General features: G+C 38.2%; 2 protein-coding genes across 6 annotated transcripts; both read left to right on the top strand.

The window, feature by feature from the left end:
* The first annotated feature begins 57 nt into the window (after positions 1 to 57).
* LOC132990888 (histone-lysine N-methyltransferase SETDB1-B-like) lies at positions 58 to 8049 on the top strand. Of its 5 annotated transcripts, none has more exons than XM_061059367.1 (8): positions 61 to 365; positions 864 to 929; positions 3479 to 3808; positions 4065 to 4238; positions 4800 to 5016; positions 6136 to 6209; positions 7332 to 7522; positions 7636 to 8049. In XM_061059367.1, the coding sequence occupies exons 2-8, from the start codon at positions 869 to 871 to the stop codon at positions 7747 to 7749; spliced, it is 1161 nt and encodes a 386-aa protein (XP_060915350.1). In that variant the 5' UTR covers positions 61 to 365; positions 864 to 868; the 3' UTR covers positions 7750 to 8049. The 5 variants fall into 5 exon arrangements, with proteins under 5 accessions (XP_060915354.1, XP_060915350.1, XP_060915351.1 ...); XM_061059368.1 differs by having other exon boundaries at positions 813 to 929; XM_061059370.1 differs by having other exon boundaries at positions 62 to 365; positions 3500 to 3808.
* A 5063-nt stretch (positions 8050 to 13112) lies between these two features.
* On the top strand, positions 13113 to 18398 carry setdb1a (SET domain bifurcated histone lysine methyltransferase 1a). The gene is made up of 10 exons (XM_061059950.1): positions 13113 to 13221; positions 13790 to 13966; positions 14263 to 14384; positions 14490 to 15002; positions 15560 to 15724; positions 16994 to 17189; positions 17279 to 17352; positions 17531 to 17721; positions 17847 to 17931; positions 18049 to 18398. The coding sequence occupies exons 1-10, from the start codon at positions 13208 to 13210 to the stop codon at positions 18069 to 18071; spliced, it is 1560 nt and encodes a 519-aa protein (XP_060915933.1). The 5' UTR covers positions 13113 to 13207; the 3' UTR covers positions 18072 to 18398.
* Positions 18399 to 18612: the final 214 nt, after the last annotated feature.

Below are 18612 nucleotides of genomic sequence, written 5' to 3'. Positions count from 1 at the left end.
TGTTTCAACTCCGGTACGGTAGGTGGCGACAACCGTCTGTTCTGCTGGTTAAGTAAAACATAATACACCAACGAAGAAGAACCCAATATCAAAATGGTGGACGTGGTTGATGCTATTTTTGCCTAATAACAATATACTTGGCGGGGTTAAACATTGCAAAGTATTTTTGCATAATATTTTCTAGTCGTAACGCGAAACCAAGACGACCCTAAACTTGTTCTGTTTCTATTAGCACGCTAACTAGCAGGAGGTTTCGGCTAGTGGAGCTAGTGAACAGCTGACAAACAAAAGAGACCGTCAAACTACTTCAACATCTGTGCGACTGTAACATCATCATTTTGAAGTGGATAACCAGGCCACAACAGGTTAGTTTTAAATTACTTACGTTAACGGTAGGCTTACTTTACTTTCCCAACCTACAAAATGGCAAAATGATGGATTCATTGTACTTTTACAAACCTATTTTAGAAAACCCGAGGACCACTAAGATATCCGACCAGCACTTGTTTTCATTGTTTTTGATTGAAAATGAATGTCTGAATATATTGTCAGACACTTGTGTAATTATAACCAATATTTTTCCAACTATTTGATAAATTGCCTAAAGCTATGTGTTGTTTGTTTGTATTGTAGCCTGTTAGTATACAGGTGGATCTCATACATGCCACATGAACACTCTTATAGTCATGAAAAACAAAAGCAGGTCATTTGATATTTTACAGATATTTAAAGATACAGGACCAGAACAGTTATTTAACTGGCTATGTCATAATTATTATACACAGGCTAAAGTTTGCTATCTCTGTTATGAGGCTTCTGCTGGAGCTCAAACCTGAACTTTGGGTGGCATGTGTGTGTTGCAGAGGTCATGGAGGTGGGTGAGATGGAGATAAGACTTTCCGAGGTCAAAGGTAAATTAAAGGATGACGGTAAGAATATGTCAGATATTTATTCAAACTATGAAAAAGGATCATTTTTAAGATTCAAAAAACTGTATTGTCTATCACATAGTGACAGAAAAGCACCTGTGGTTATTATTATTGATAATAATGATAATAATAACTTGGATTTACAGTATCTCACAAAAGTGAGTACACCCCTCACATTTCTGTAAATATTTTATTATATCTTTTCATGGGACAACACTGAAGAAATTACACTTTGACACGCTTAAATAACAGTGTACATTTACTGTCCCCTCAAAATAACTCAACACACAGCCATTAATGTTTGAACCGCTGGCAACAAAAGTGAGTACACCCCTAAGAGGATGTGAAGGGTCCTCAGTGATGCAGACTGCTTTCCTATCTGCTGCATGGCTGTTTTCTTTTTGGCAAACAGGCCTATCAAAATATAATTTTAAAGCTGTGTGGTTAAAAGGTAAATGTTTAGTTGCAGTTGTTATAATCCAGCACGTATTTCATGGAATTAATTTTGAAGCTCTTTCTCAGCTGTATATATATTTTTGTATTCATTTCACTCCACAGCTAATCAGATTTCAATCAGGAGAGACTTAATTGAGAATAATCAATTATTTATTTAACAATTTAGAAATAAATTTGCAAAATCTTTGGGGATTAGACTCCATCATGACAACTTCATGTACTCGGAGGGTTAATGAGGCAGACAGCAGGATAGGATACCCCCCTATGGAGTCTAGACACTGGTGGTGGTGGTGGTGGTGGTGGTGGTGGTGGTGAAGAGGAATGGAGGCTGTGAAGAGGAGGGGGTTTCAGAGCCTGAATCTGGACTCTGCTGAGCTGGAATGGAGGTCACTGGGGCGGGGGTGGGTTGTAGCGGTTGCACTGAAAAGACAGAATGACTGTGGAAGAGAGAAAACTGTTTTAGCATTTAGTAGTAGCAGAATCTGGTAGGTTAATTACTGGAAGAAAAAATGTCCATAATCAGCTGATCACCAGAGCAGGGAGGAAGTAGTAGGGTTAGTGGTTAGGTTGAATGAAGAGATGAATGAATGTTTAACCAGTCTTCCTGCCAAACTGTCTGCTTTTAACCCCTCTCCCCCCGTTGGCACTCAAATGGTTTGAGTCATATTTAACTGGTAGAAGTCAACCAACGTTCATCAGCTCTCAATTTATGTACTGGGGTACCACAAGGATCGATACTTGGCCCACTTTTGTTTAGTTTATATATTAATGATCTGCCGTCGGTTTGCCCTGACATCAAAACACAAATGTATGCAGATGACACTGTAGTATATGTGCACGCCAAGACAAAACATGTGGCTGCTGCCCAACTCACCAAAGCCATGAATCAGATAACCAATTGGCTAAACCGTTCATGCCTTCAACTTAATGTAAATAAAACTGTAGGAATGTTTTTCACAAAAAGACAATGTAACATTGTTTCGAATATAATAATTTCTGGTCAAAACATTAGTATTGTGCCACAATTTAAGTATCAGGGCATTATTATTGATTCTAATCTCTCTTTTAAAGCGCACATTAAGAAAGTGTTCAATAGGGTCAAATTTAGCCTAATCAATTTTAAATATATTAGAAATGCACTAACTTTTAATGCTGCCAAACTGTTTATGGATGCCATGATTATGTCACATCTAACATACTGTATGACAAGCTGGGGTCAAACTAGCAGCTTGTCATTAAAGCCATTAGCTACTCTCTACAAGAAAACCCTCAAAGTATTAGACCAGAAGCCTAACAGTTCACATCATTGTATTATATTAAGTAACCGTAAACTGCTGAGCTGGGAAGATGTTATCAAATACAAAAACATCTGCCTGGTCTACAAAATTCAGCATAACACCGCTCCTCCTCCTTTGAACTCATTCACAATCCAACATAACAGTCAGATCACTAGAAGCACCACACGAGGTGACCTTCTAATTCCATTTAGGAAGAGCACATTTAGTCAGCTATCATTTCCTGTTAGAGCAATACAAAACTGGAATTCACTGCCCACCACTATCAAAGATATACATAGATACTCCACCTTCACAACACACCTTAAAACATGGCTGTCTGACAACTATAACTGCACACGTTAATCCCTGTCAGATGGGATATGTGTGTTTGATGTGACATAGTCATTGTTGTCTGCCTCCATGTTATGTCTTGTATGTGCTTTCAATGTGGCTTCTATGATTATTCTTTTCCCTTGTCGCCCCAATATTGTCTTAATAGCATGAACTGCTTTGATTGTGCTTTGTTTGTGCGTGCTCCAATTGTGTGTGATATGTTGTATGTCTATTTTCCATTTGCTTAGGCCTGTTGTAATTACAAATGTAATGTATTTTATTGTATTTTAAATCTTAACAACTGCATTTTAGGTTGCTTACTGACAACTGGCTGGGGACTACAGCTGGAAATTAGCCGTAAAGGCTAAAGCTGCTTCTTTTACTGTACAGTAAATTAAAGGGGAATGTCCACGAAACAATAAACAAATAAACTAAACTAAACTGCTTGAACTTACGCTGAGCTCCATATTTATTTATTTACAGGACATATGTTATATTCCACAGGCAAGTCTTCTTCCTCCTCAAATGAAACTCTGAGCAGGAAGAGACAACGGGAGGACTGTTCTGACTCTCTTGGTGATGTGAAAAAAGCAGTGGTGGTCTTGACTAGACTCCCGGACTATAAGATCAGCGCTCTGCGACCACCGACGCCTCCACAGTTCTACAGTGAAGACGAATCCCTCAGCAGCTCTGAGTCCGATTTGCAGTGGGAACCAGGAAACGATTCAAGTGGCTCTGATAAGTCAAAGTCGAAGAAAACACAAACAAATGGACAACGCCCAAAGAGTTCAACAAGTGGAGCATCTGCACCTGGTAACATCACACACAACAACACACAACAAGAAGAAATGAGGAAAGACATACTACATTCATTAACTTTAAAAAAATAAAAATGTAAGTTATCATGCTTATTGCAGTGGTTGCGTTTGAAAATGTAATAGTGAGAAGATTTCGTTCCCTACTCAACATATTTACAGCACTTCCCTGTAAATTGTGTGACCAGGCATTCATATTTAACACTCCCTCTTGCTCCTTTGTTCTAACTCAACCATGTTGTGTTTTTCCACAGTACCAGAACCATCCCCTATAATCATATCAACAGCTTTTGGCGTTTCCCCCGATGAAACCAGAAACGTCCGACCCGACCTGCCAGACGATGAGATCACTGTGGACATGATGGTCCTGGCCAGGAAGAGGCACATGCGATGGCAGCGGGGAAAAATAGTGGAGATAATAACAAAGGGTAAGAAATGTCATATTGTTGGGAGGAAATCAGTAACAGGCATCTTTCTTAGATCTATGTGGTTCTGTAGATATAAGATATACACATTTATTGCTTTGATCCCTCGAATGCAGTTATCAAACACTTGGGAAAAGATATTTAATAAAGACAAGATGGTCACTCACCTGGAAAGTAATTGCACATGTACGGGCATCACTGATTGACCTTCTGGAGAGTGATGATGGTTGTTGTAATCCAAATAGCGCCCTCTGCTGGTGAAAGAGAACTGCTAGTGTAATACAATTAAACTTAAATTACATGCTATTTGACTGGTGAATAAATCTACTAATATCAGCACATATCTGCGATAAAGTTAGCCCATAACGATAGTCACTGGATATCCTAATATAGGGCGATATTATTGGCTGACTGATTAATCGGTCGGGCGCTAACCTCCAAAGTTTTTGCAGAAACAATAAGAAGGGAACACTGTTTGTTACTTTATGACTGATTTCCATCAACAATCAAGCAAATCAAATAATTGATGGGTGATTTTTTTTTTTCCAATATCATTTATGAAAGATGTTTTATTTTCAGAGGATGGACACGTGAAGTACAAAGTACAATTTGAAGAAAAGGGGAAGAGCCTCGTGTCTGGCCATCACATCGCCTTTGACGCCATACCGAAGCGGGAGCAGCTTTATGTCGGTGCTCGTGTGGTGGTCAATTGTCAAGACAACGCGTCCCACTTTCAGACTGGTATCATGGTGGAGCTGCCCAGCAGAAGGAACCGTTTAAGGTGTGTGTTTGTAGCAGCATTAATCTCTACACATCATTCAATCATATTTTTTAAGTAAGTTGTCAGCCCTGATTAAGATCGCTGTGGTCGACACATGTTAGCTTTTTAAATGATTTAGCCATTATAATAAAAACCCTTTAACCCTCAGGCATCAGTTTCATTTACTACCCTCTTAAGTCACTAAGGACAAAAATGCCCATGCCAAAAAAACTGCTATAAAAATAGAACAGATTGCTGTTGTTTTCAACTTTTTTCTGCATACATCTCTTAAACAACTCCAGCCCTGCTCAAAACTATCAAATATTGAATAATTATCAGCAATTTAAAAAAAAAAGTAGAAAAAAATATCAATCTGTTCTATTTTTATAGCAGTTTTTGTAAATTGGACATTTTCGCCCTCCACTGTCCAAACGGAACTACATTTTAAATCTGATGCTACACAAAAACTAACAATGCATCAAAGTCAATATTTTGGATAATCTTTGACATATCCAATACTGATTTTAAAAAAAATCCCCCAGCCACCAAATATTTGTTATATGGAAAATAACTTGTTTTTGTGTTTTTTTCATAAATAACAACAGTGACATCAAGTAATCAAACTGGCATTTAAAGGGTTAAATTCCTAAAAATGATTGAATGTTTGATAGTTTTGAGCAGGGCTGAAGTTGTTTAAGAGATGTATGCAGAAAAAAGTAGGAAAAAAAATCAATCTGTTATATTTTTATAGCAGTTTTTTGTAAGTGGACATTTTTGTCCTTAGTGACTTAAGAGGGTAGCAAAAATGTTTCACAGTGTTCTATTGATCTATTAAAAATATGCCATATGCACTAACGCAGAAAAAATGATGGCCAGATGAAGAGGTAAAATTTGACCAAATGGACAAAAATGTCCATAATGATACAAGAGGGTTAAGTATTTTTTTCCTCACTTTTACATTTCTCTTGCTCGGAGTTCACGGGTTCCTCCCCCTTTTGTGTAAAACGTCTTCCAAGAGGGCCCAACACACTTTTTTAATAACTTCTCATCTACTTTGACCACAGTGAGCAACCAGCCTCCTTTTTGTCTTTAACATCACACAAGGTTGTGTTTGAATGAAAACATATTTGAACTTTCCAGGTTCTTGGTCTTCACTGATGATCACGTGCCCATCTATGTTGGTTTACCTTTACTTCACCTCGTGTGCAGACCACGTGAGTTTGGCTGTCATGTGTCTTTCAGTTCATGTCAAGTTAAATTTCTTCACCTCTGCTGCACAGAGCATGAACACCAGGTTTTTAAAACATGCTTAAATTAGACGTCCAGTCTTATTTCAAACCCCAAATATTTGACTGTTCTGTTTTTTTGTGCGTACTTCAGATCATTCACATTTTCAGAATCAGAATCTGGGTTTATTGCTAAGTACATTTACACATAACGGAATTTGACTTGGTGTATTGGTGCTAAACATTTAACAAGGAAATAAAGCAGAACTAGCAACAACTTAAATAATACAGTATAAGAAGCTATTACAATATATAAAATAGAATTTAAAAATGTAAAGTATAAAATATAAAAACACAAAATGTGTAATGTAGGAGCTGTGCAGTGGACTATGAGAAAATGAAATCTTAATGTGTGTAACTACTCACAGAGCGCATGTAAGGAAGATTTTTAAAGTCCAGTGGGCGTTAATGTAACACATGAAGAACAGTTCAACATTTTCATCTGCTCTCTGGCTGTGAATGGGAGCTTAACATATCCTCCCTATTTGTTGTTGTCTCAATGACTTTAGTTTTGTGAATTACATAAAAAAGAACCTAAATATCATAAAAAATAGTCAGTTGAAACAACATAAAGCATAAACACCTTGTGAAAGTAGAAACTCCTGTTTAAGATATTACTGTGAAGGTCCCTGTAGCTGTTCCCACTAGCAGATATCAAACAGGCAAAACAGACTCATTCTGTATATTTTAAACTACATACTTGATGTTATACTGTTTTAACAGTTACATCATACCTCAGTACTTTTTACTAAGAAGACAGATGTTTGTCTCACTTATACTCTACAAATGGAAAATGTGCTTTTTAACATTTTATGTGTCATTTCAGTTTTCCAGGATCATTCTTGAGTTATTTTACAGCCACAAGCAAATGAGCTTTTCCCACATTTGGGCAACATTTGCTCAATGTGTAAAATGTATAGCGCAAACACACATTACTATTGAAGGCAAACATCTAACGTGATGGTACAACAAGTGTGTTTAATTCAAGCATGGCTGACCCCTGAAAGAAACAATGCGTTAATATTCTTCCCTTTGTTTTTGATTGTGCAGTGGAAGACCCTTTAGATGACCTTAGAGACGGCACACACAAGACCTTTATGACTCGGTACTTGAAGGATTGGCCACGTCCACATTTAACCGTGTACAAGGCTGGACAGAGCATTAGTGTTGACTTGAATGGAGTCGAGCAGAGGTGTGAGGTGCAGGAGATCGACTCGAGCTTAATGCAGGTTGTTTTTAAGGTCAGTATAAATTGGTGCTGTTTTTTGTTTTATAAAAGAAACTACGCACATAAATGTCCTCTAATATTTGTAAAGAGTTTGATGTACATGTATCTATTTTTGTCCCTTTGCAGGAAAACCAAGAAAAGGAGTGGGTCCATCGAGGCTCCACGCGACTTGAACACATGAGACGAATATTTAGTGTAAGAGAATCGGAGGAGGAGCAGCAAAGGGATAGTTCTGACTGAAAGCCCACTGACATTTTTTCAGAATATTCTTTAGGGATGTGATTCTTCTGGATTTATATGGAATTATCAGTTTTCTGACCAGACTTTATTTGTCCATGACGGTGTTTTACAACCATAAGCTGTATCTAAATGTGTCGCCCAGGTGTATTTCAGGCAGCCTTGTAGATACTTTTTCCACCATTTTTACTTTTTTAATCTGCATAGAATCAGCATCTAAGAAAGACAAACTGCACACACACTCCGCTCGAGCCCATGTTTTTTAGAGGCATCTATATACTATACTGCAGGTGATCAGACAGACAGAGAGATAGATCTGTTGGAAAATCTCTCCTTAAATTCAATTCATTGCTTTAATGCTGTTTATATTGTTTGTGCAGCTCAATGCTGCCATGTTACTCTGAACTCTTTTAGTTTAGCTACGTCATGATAACAGCTGTGATAACAAAATCACAGGTGAAACTGTTAACTTGAAAGGGAGATGTGTTGTTTGGGTAAAATCTTCATTATTTAACAGTATAACCAGGATGGTGTCATTTATTTCTGTGCATGCTACTCAAAGCAGCTCTCTCTGTCTCTCTCACACACAAACACACACACAGAGACGCACACACAGTTCAGGCAGGTGCACATTGGTTATTATGGCTGAAGGTACTCTCTGTCTGACATGAAGACGTTGTCCCAGACCCCTATTCTAAGAGAAATAAAGATTCCAGGACATGAAAGTAAAGGTCACTTCTCCACTTCATGACATTGTGTCATAAAAACACACTTAAATGTTTGTCATCTTTTAAGTGCATGACCAAACTAAAGTAACTCTTTTAATACCATACAAAACTTAATATGCTACTTGTATGAAACTATAGCTTTAGAAAATCTGCAAGGCTGAAATATTGCAGAAACAGGAAAAAGACTAAATTTATCAGAATGCCGGGAAAGAAATGTCTGGTTCTGAAAATGTTCCAGGGGAGACCACTAGACCCCCCCCCCCCCCCCCCCCCCCCCCACCCCCCTGATGTTACCAGCTGTTGAAAAGCAAATATTTACTATTTCATGGCATCAAAGACAAAAGAGTAATTGAATTCAAATGAACTTGACGGCACCGTATTTGTGTATTTATAACATTTATAAGATTATATTTTGTACGTTTGTTTCGTCCTTTCCCAATCACATCTCTGAAGACCAGTCAGACCATTGTGTAAATGCTTCTTTGTTTTCTTCAGTGTCCTTGAAGTGCAACATCTCATCTATTTTTCTCATGTTTGCCCCCACTCTTGATATTAATGCTAGGCACATTTAGTGGCAGGCCTAAGTCAGAATGTGGAGCATTTTTCAAACCACAAAATGCAGATTCTTCTATAAATGTGCTTTGAGATGAGAATAAACTCCACACAATAAAAAAGTTTCATAAAAATGCTCTCTAATGGTTTAGTTACTGATATATATTTGTTAGTGTGCTGTATCTATCTTGATTCTGTTTGTTGTTAAATTGTAGGAAAGGGGGGAAACGTTTTTCATTTTACAAAGGCCTCATTTTAAAGCTCCTGTGTGAACTTGAACTTGATATGAAACAGGCTTAAATGTATACTGATGCATGTGACAAAAGCTATCAAAACCATAATTGATAAGACTGATTATTTATCTGTAATGATTCATTTTGACTGCATTTGTGTAAGCAAGTACTCTCCAGTAACAGAAAGCAGTTGGGTTTAATATTTTTTATCAATCAATCAATTTTTATTTGTATAGCGTCAACTCATAAGTGTTATCTCGAGACACTTTACAAAAAGCAGGTAAAATACCTTACTCTTTGTCTGTTAACATTACAAAAGAGCAGGTAAAAAGACCTTACTCATTGCTATATTACAAAGATCCGACCTATCCATCATGAGCACTTTAGCAAAGCAGCAAAAGTTACAGTAGTAAGAAAAAACTGCCTTATTAAAAGGCAGAAATCTTCGGCCGGATCCCCGGCTCATGATGAAACAGTCTTCACAGGCCTAGACTGCGCCGGGCTTGGAAAGGGATAGGGTGAGAGATGGGATAAGATGCAGGAAGAGGGATAGGGAGCAAGGGGGTGGGGTGAGGCAAGCCGTCCATCAACAATCCGGTGGGGGGTTGTTCTGGCAGGCCGTCAACCAACGATCTTGAGGAGCCTAAGAGAGCTCAAGAGCTCCCAGGAAAGTAGGTGGTTAGTGACTGAGATTTACAGATAGATACATGCAGTAATATGATGTACTGTATATGCACAGAGAGACAGAGAGAGGGGAGCTTAAGGTGCCAGTTCCCCCGGTAGTCTAAGCCTATAGCAGCATAACTAGGAGCTGGTCTACACCAGCCATAACTATAAGATTTATCAAAAAGGAAAGTTTTAAGTCTATTCTTAAAAATACAGACTGTGTCTGCCTCCCGGACCCCGGCTGGAAGGCGGTTCCAGAGGAGAGGAGCCTGATAACTGAAGGCTTTACCTCCCATAGTACACTTAGAGACTGTAGGTACCACTAGTAGGCCTGCATTCTGGGACCGTAATGTTCTCGAGGGACAGTACGGCACTAGTAGCTCCTTAAGATAAGATGGTGCCTGGCCATTTAGAGCTTTGTAAGTGAGAAGAAGGATCTTGAATTCTATTCTAGACTGTATAGGGAGCCAGTGCAGAGAAGCCAAGACAGGAGTAATGTGGTCCCTTTTCCTAGTTCTAGTCAGTACACGAGCTGCAGCGTTCTGGACCAGTTGAAGAGTCTTTAGAGACTTATCAGGGCACCCTGACAAAAGAGAGTTACAATAATCCAATCTGGAGGTAACAAATGCACAAACTAGTTTTTCTGCATCATTTTGCGACAGGGTATTCCTGATCTTGGATATATTACGAAGGTGAAAATAGGCTGTTCTTGAAATTTGCCTGATGTGAGAGGTAAAGGACATATCTTGATCAAAAAGAACTCCTAGATTCCTAACAGTGGTGCTAGATGCCAGGCTGATGTCACTAAGGACAGTCAAATCACTAGAAAAAGTCTCTCTGAGGTTTTTAGGGCCTAGCACAATAACTTCAGTCTTGTCTGAGTTAAGTAGCAAAACATTTCTGGCCATCCAGGTCCTAAAGTCCTTAAGGCACGTTTCTAGCTTACATAACTGACTGGTGCCATCGGGCTTCATTGATACATAAAGCTGAGTATTATCTGCATAACAATGAAACTGTATGGAGTGTTTCCTCATAATATTTCCCAGAGGAAGCATATATAATGTAAAGAGAATTGGTCCAAGCACTGAACCTTGTGGCACTCCATGGCTAACTTTGGTGTGCATAGAGGACTCATCATTAACATGTACAAACTGAGATCGGTCTGACAAGTAGGATTAAAAACCAACTTAAAGCAGTCCCTGTAATTCCAAGTAATTGTTCTAGTCTGTACAATAGGATCTGATGGTCAATGGTGTCAAAAGCAGCACTAAGATCTAACAAGACGAGCATAGAGAGAAGTCCCCTGTCTGAAGCTAGAAGTAGATTGTTTGTAACTTTAACTAGTGCAGTCTCAGTGCTATGGTGGACTCTAAATCCTGACTGAAACTCTTCAAATAAACTGTTGTCATGGAGAAAGTCACACAGCTGATTAGCTACCACTTTCTCCAGGATCTTCGAGATAAAAGGAAGGTTGGATATAGGCCTATAGTTAGCTAGAGTTCCTGAATCTAGAGTAGGTTTTTTGAGTAGAGGTTTGATTACCGCTACTTTAAATGACTGTGGTACATAGCCTGCCAGTAAAGACATATTGATCATATCTAATATAGAGTTGCTAACTAAGGGAAAGACTTCCTTAAACAGCTTGGTTGGGATTGGGTCTAGAAGACAGGTTGACGGTTTCGACGCAGAAATAATTAAATTTAGCTCTGAAAGGTCGATTGGAGAAAAACAGTCTAGACTAATATCAGGTCCTGGAACTGTCTCTGCCGTATCAGATGTATCTGCACCAGGTAAGGGCAGGAGGTTACCAATTTTGTCTCTGATGTCTAGAATTTTGTTGTTGAAAAAGCTCAGGAAGTCATTACTGCTGAGGGCTAGAGGAATACAAGGCTCAATGGAGCTATGACTCTCTGTCAGCCTGGCTACAGTGCTGAAAAGGTATCTAGGATTGCTTTTGTTTTCCTCGATTAGAGAGGAGTAGTAGGCAGCTATTCTTTCAAAATTTCGCGACGATTGTTTTAGAGTACGGGTTTCTGAGTTGAACCATGGAGCTATTCTCTGCTGTTTGATAACCTTCTGTTTTAGGGGAGCAATCGAATCAAGAGTAACTCTCAGCGAATCCACTGCACTATCAACAAACTGATCTAGCTGAGAGGAACTAAAGCTATCATAAGAGTTTCCAACTGGGTTGAAACACGGTACTGAATCAAAAGCAACTGAAATAGCTTCCTTAAATCTAGCTACAGCACTATCAGATAAACTTCTAGAGAGCACATTTTTATTAAGCAGAGATAATTCTGGTAGGACAAAGTCGAAAGTAATAAGGAAATGGTCTGATAGAAGAGGATTTTCTAGGAAAACTGTAAGGTTTTGGATCTCAATGCCATAAGCTAAAACAAGATCCAGGGTGTGGTTAAAACGATGAGTAGGTTTGTTTACACCCTGAGTGAAACCAATAGAGTCTAATAATGACATGAAAGCTGTGCTAAGGCTATCATTATCAACATCCACATGGATATTGAAGTCACCTACAACAATTATTCTATCACTGCTAAGGACTAAATCTGATAAAAATTCAGATAAAAACTCAGAATATGGGCCAGGAGGGCGGTAAACTACAACAACTAGAACTGGCTGAAAGGTTCTTGAGACTGGATGTGGAAGACTAAGAGCAAGGCTTTCAAAAGAAGAAAAATTCAGCTTTGGTCGAGGGTTAACTACAAGACTAGAATTAAAAATAGCTGCTACTCCACCACCTCGTCCGGTGTCTCGAGGTATGAGTACTAAAATGACTGGGAGGAGTGGATTCATTCAAACTAACATATTCATCTCGACACAGCCAGGTTTCAGTCAAACAAAGTAAATCAATATGTTGATCTGATATCAGATCATTCACTAAAAGAGATTTGGATGCTAAGGACCGAATGTTCAAAAGTCCGCAGTGAATTTTCTGATTTTTTAGCAAAATCGTATTCGTAGTTTTGATTCTAATGAGATTTTGATGATTTACGCCTTTTTTTCTACGTTTGGATGACTTATAAAAACGGGTCTGGGCCGGGGGACATCATAAATATATATTTTTAGTATTTATATAATATTTTGAGTGGGAATTTAATTTGCTTTTAATTTAATTTATTTTTTTTAAAATGGTGATATGTTTGTGTGTACCTGGTCAGTACGGACACAGGGGGCAGCAGTGAGAGACGGTTGTCCGCAGCAGTAGGACGCGAAGAAGAAGAACTTCCTGAACTCAAGTCGACAAGCCAAATAAAATAAATATTGATGCCTTATTTAAGGTATGTTTCAACTAAATCAGTCACTTCTGCCAGATACAATACTTGCTATGTAAAGAATAACCTACAAAACTTTAATAATTACCGTATATCATCCCTTGTGCTGTTAAATCACAGTGAAAGCTACTTTTCTATCCGTGCCTGTCCCTGAAATAGGAGATGCATGGACGATTACCGTAGATAAATGTATTTATTGATTTAATTTAATTTAATTTAATTTATTGTTAGCAGTTTAGCCAAGGTAAAGATTCAGTGGTGTTTTAAATATGTATATCTTTAGATGTTATTGTTTTTAGCCCGTGTGGGTAAAGGGTGCCGTAGCTTTTAGCTACCTGAGGTTTTAATGAGTTTGGGAGCAAACAACTAAATAATGATATAGGATGTGAAATGAGAACACTGTTTTTAAGTTTGAGTCCACTTATTTGTCGTATGTCTGTTAAAGTTGGGGCTACAGGGATACGCTGTTTGTCTCCCAATAGTATCCAGCTGCCTAGAGACTTGGATAAATGAAAATCTACAAACAAGTACCTCTCAAGCTCAAAAACCAAAATGGTATTTTGAAATCTTGTAGTGACTATGGACTGGAGGGGGATGAGATGGAGATGTGCAAAGAGGAGCTCCAGCAGTGGATCAGAGGAAGGGTAAAGAAGCAGCTGCTCTCTACAGGTGTCCTAGAGAAATACAACTTACTGCTGTCTCTGCTGAATAAAAGAGAAGATCAGGCAACTCAACTCCTGAAGCTCTGCAAGTGAGTGTTACGTTTACGCCCCTGCTTTGCCTCTTTTAAAAGCCTTTTAGCCCGTAAACCCATTTGTTCTTTTTGGTTACACCTGTAGATAACCAGTTTCCCATGTAGGCGGTATGGACCAAACATCTTATCTTGATATTATCTGAATGGCAATACATGATATATACTTCAATGATTTTCTCTGGTCACTTCTGACTTCTAGTTTGAATGTGACATATGAAGCACTCTTCCTTGTGTGTGTCCCTGTTAAATAACCAAACAAAAAAAAATCTGTCTTTGTTGTTAAACTTATTCAGGTCTGTGGCAGTATGTGAAGCAATTGTGAAGAAACAATACTCTTTGCTGGGATGGGAATACAGAGACATAGATTCTGAAGATGACAACCATAGTGATAAAGATGATGAAACTGAAGGCCCAGGTGAGATGCATATTATTGAATCATTGACATTTGCTTGTTGTTTTCATCCATTTGTTTCATTGTGTACTACCATCGTTTTGAACTGTGCTTTTATTTCCTTTGTAGGAAATACCTCTCCAGTCCAAGGCCTGAGCTCTCTAGCTGCTAAACCTTTGTTACTCAACCTTGTGGACAAGGAGAACAGTAGCATCAGGGGCTTTGTAAAGCTGAAGAGAAAACCAGTGGTGGTCTTGAAAAAACTTCCTTATATCCAGATCAAGCCTTTACTTCGGCCTCCTCCTCAGGGTCCTTCCTCTGATGTTGAATCCTTCAGTGATGCTGATTCTGATACACATTGGGAACCAGAAAAGGACTCGAGTGATTCTGATTGTTCAATCTCAAGTTATAACAGTGGATCAAAGAAGAGGAGAAAGATTGAACAAAAAGAAACACGTCCTGCAAAACCCCAAGAAAGTACATCTACGAATGCTAAAAGCAAAGCAACATCGGCACCCAAAGCCAGTTCTATTAGCAATGCTAAGGACAACATAAAGAAATCATCAGCAGTCAAAGCTGAGGCAAAGAGCAACGCTGAGGAGGCCACAGCAGTAACATCGACACCGGCAGCAAACACAAAAAGTAAGGTGAAAAAGTAGAAACTCTTAAAATTTTGCACGTGGTTTATTTCTCTGCTGATTTTGAGAGACAGCTGGAAACTTTTTATCAAAACATTCCTCTTCTTTTTTTTAATTTAGACTGCATTTTTGCTGTCTTATCATTGTATTTTGGCTGCTGTCAAATAGCGATAGTAGCATCAGCTTTGGTTAATTTAATGTGCTCTCTTAGAGTTTTGGCTGCTGTGTACCAGACTTTTAAATAATACACCTCTTTTTTTTGGCACTTACCTCAGAAAGGTTTATGAAAACTTTGATGAGCAAACCGTTTTCTTTTTCATGTTTTGTGAACTGAGTTGGGAACAATACCATCTTCTTTGACAAATAACACTTGAACCTGGCACGCCATGACAGTTTATGGTGCCTGGGTTGATGTTTAAAACTCATTTGAGACAACTCATTTAGGGGAACTTTTGAAATACATTTTAAGAGAATCATAATATAGATATTGTAATGTACATGACAAGACCTGAGTTGACTCCAAGTTTTGGCATTGACATTCTGTTTCTTCTCTACACACAGTTGTGACCCCTTCAAGCAAAAAATCTTTATGCCAATCATCAGTTGTTGCCACAAATACTCCTGTAAGCGTTCTACAAGGAAAACTCTGTGTCAACATGAATGTCCTGGCTAGAAAGAAACCCACCAGATGGCTGGAGGGGAAAATCCTGGAATTAATACAAACAGGTACATTTCTGTAAAATGCAACATATTGGTTACAAATCTGTAAAGGGTGACTTATTATGCATATGTTTGTCAAATAGTAAGAAGTGGATATGTGACAAAACCAGCCTTCTATCATCTCAAGAACATTTCCAAACTCAGGTGCTTCATGACCCAATCTGACTCTGAACACCTGGTCCATGCATTCAGATCCAGCAGACTAGATTACTGTAATGCCCTCTATGCTGGACTTCACAAAAAATCAATAAAAAAAACTCCAACTCATCCAAAACACTGCAGCCAGAGTGCTAACCGGGACAAAGAAGATAGAACACATCACACCGATCCTAAAAAAAACCCCTTCATTAGCTTCCAGTTCACTACAGAATGGAATTCCAAACATTACTTCTGGTTTACAAAACATCAATATCTTTCACTGACTACAGCCCAATCAGATCCCTCAGATCATATGGGTCTGCTGAACTTACCAAAGGTCAAGACTAAATCTGCTGAAGGTGCATTTAGTCACCATGGTGCAGCTTTATGGAATAAAGCGCGTGGTCCCTGTGAGCACTCGTGCTGTATGGGAGCGTGCATGCTCCTTTTACAAACATGTTTTGGTTTAAAGTGAGCTCTTGAATGCACTTGTTCGTTTATTATTATTATTTTATTTTGTCTTTTTTGTTTTGTTTTTGTTTATTATTTTAAAAGAGTTTGTATTGTGTTTGTTTATTTATTTCTTCTGTACAGCACATTGAGTTTACATTTGTATGAAATGTGCTTTACAAATTGAATTGAATTGAATTGAAAAATCCATCTGTGTAGGTAATAACCATAATATAAACTCTTTACAGAGAATAAGCATTAGGTGTTTTTTCCACAAGAAAAATAACTAATAAGATGAAAAGTGGGACAAAAAAAGAATAGCTCTGGTAAGAATAAAAGTTAATCTAAAACATTTGATCACATTGTTACCTTATTATTTAATTTGATATGAGTTCAAATAACCTTATAGTACCTTTAAAGGACTTCAGCTTGTATTGCACTTTTTTTAACACAGCAAGTCACACCTACCTATTCACACAATAATGGCAGAGGATTGAGGACATGCCGCTGACTCAGCAGCTGGAACAGATTGGGTTTAAGTGTGTTGCCCAAGGACACTTCAGCATATGGCTGCGAAACTAGGGAGAAAGATTTAACTTGTGTAATGTAGCCACCACCATTTCTGGATGCAGAGATGACGTTTGTTGAAGTGTTTTTGTTTTAATCGTTGTTCTTCTTATTCTGCAGATGATAAACTCAGATACAAGGTCGGTTTTGAGAATGGGAGGAAAATCGTCTCCGGTCACCACATTGCCTTAACCAGCACTCCAAATGTAGATGAGCTGAAAGTTGGTGATCGTGTTGTGCTCAAGTGTGGAGATAATCCTTCCCGCTTCGTCCCTGGTATCCTGGCGGAGCTCCCCAACAGGAAAAACCGAATGAGGTTTGTGTGTGTTTCATGGATAACTTTTCAAGATAATGTCAGATAAAGTACTTTGGCCTAATGTGGCTGTGTGTGCTTTCATTTTCCAGGTTCCTTGTTTTTGCTGATGATCACACGCCCCATTATGTTGGCTTGCCTAAGTTTCGACAGGTGTTCGGACAAAGTAGGTTTGATTCTTGTATTTCACACCCAGACTTTTTGTGTACAAATTTACAGACACAAGGTTTTTCTGCTCTTGAAGTAAGATTTATGTGCTGCAAAAATGCTGACTTGGTATGTAATTAGCACGCAAGCAAAGGTCAAGACTGTAGATTTAAACTGTTTGTTTTTTTCTGTGTCAGTGAAAGACCCCTTGGATGATATTCCAGATGGTGTCCACAAGGATTTCATTAAGGAATATATGGCATCTTTGCCCTTCCCGGTTCAGACATCATACAGAGTTGGACAGACGCTTAATGCAGAATTTGAAGGATTCCTGCAGAAGTGTGAGGTGGTGCAGATTGACAACAGTTTAATAAGGGTTCTTTTTCAGGTCGGTACCCACACACGTTTTTTTTTTCCCCCAACTTTTTTATGTACAGGATTTGTGATGTTTTTTCCTTGTTATATTGATTAAGATTGTATGACTCAAATTACTTTGTGCATCATCATTCTTAGAAAGATCAACACAAGGAGTGGATCTATCGAGGCTCCATGCGCCTGGAACACATTATTACTATGAAAAACATGCGGTTACAAAAGGGTGAGCAAAAAAATACAACTGTGAAATGTGAAAATTTATTCTGGAAATTATAAAAGTTATTCTTATTATTCCTAATATACTACTTGTCTCCTTTTCTTCTGGTACTGTGAACTACAGAATCATCAAAACAAACAGATTGATGGATCTCGGACATCTTAAGAAAACTGAACGATGTGCTTCAAGATGGGGACAGATATTTATTCAGTGAAAGTTGTTCACCAGGGCTTTTTCAGGATCTGTTTTTGGGCCTGGAGCACAGTATGTTAGGTATTTGTTCATGACGCCAAAGGTCACCTGTTACTGAAGGGGGCTGAAATGGGACACGTGTGAAAGCTCCAGCTGGTTTTATCTTTGTTGAATGGCTCAATGGTATCTTTAAATTATAAAATGTATAGTCTTTTTTAATTGTATTTTACTTACAGTTTTTTTGGTTTCTTAAATAAAAATCAATGGTCATGTGTTCTTAAGTTTGTTCTGAATTGCTGAAAAGTAGCATCTCTTCTACATATAGTTATGAGTTGGGTTGAAACTTAAAATAATGTTATTTATTGATAACTTGTTGATCATTTTCTCAATTAATCAAATAAATGTTTGGCTGTGTTTCTAGGAATGTCGTCCTCAATTATTTTTTATTGTTCAAGGAAATTCAAGGGCAAAGACACCAGGTGGGAGATTCTTTTT

This window comes from Labrus mixtus, chromosome 16, assembly GCF_963584025.1.
Source record: "Labrus mixtus chromosome 16, fLabMix1.1, whole genome shotgun sequence".
Taxonomy (NCBI): Eukaryota; Metazoa; Chordata; class Actinopteri; order Labriformes; family Labridae; genus Labrus; species Labrus mixtus.
The sequence above is the reverse complement of the archived record's forward strand: the minus strand, read 5'-3'. Positions and strand labels throughout refer to the sequence as shown.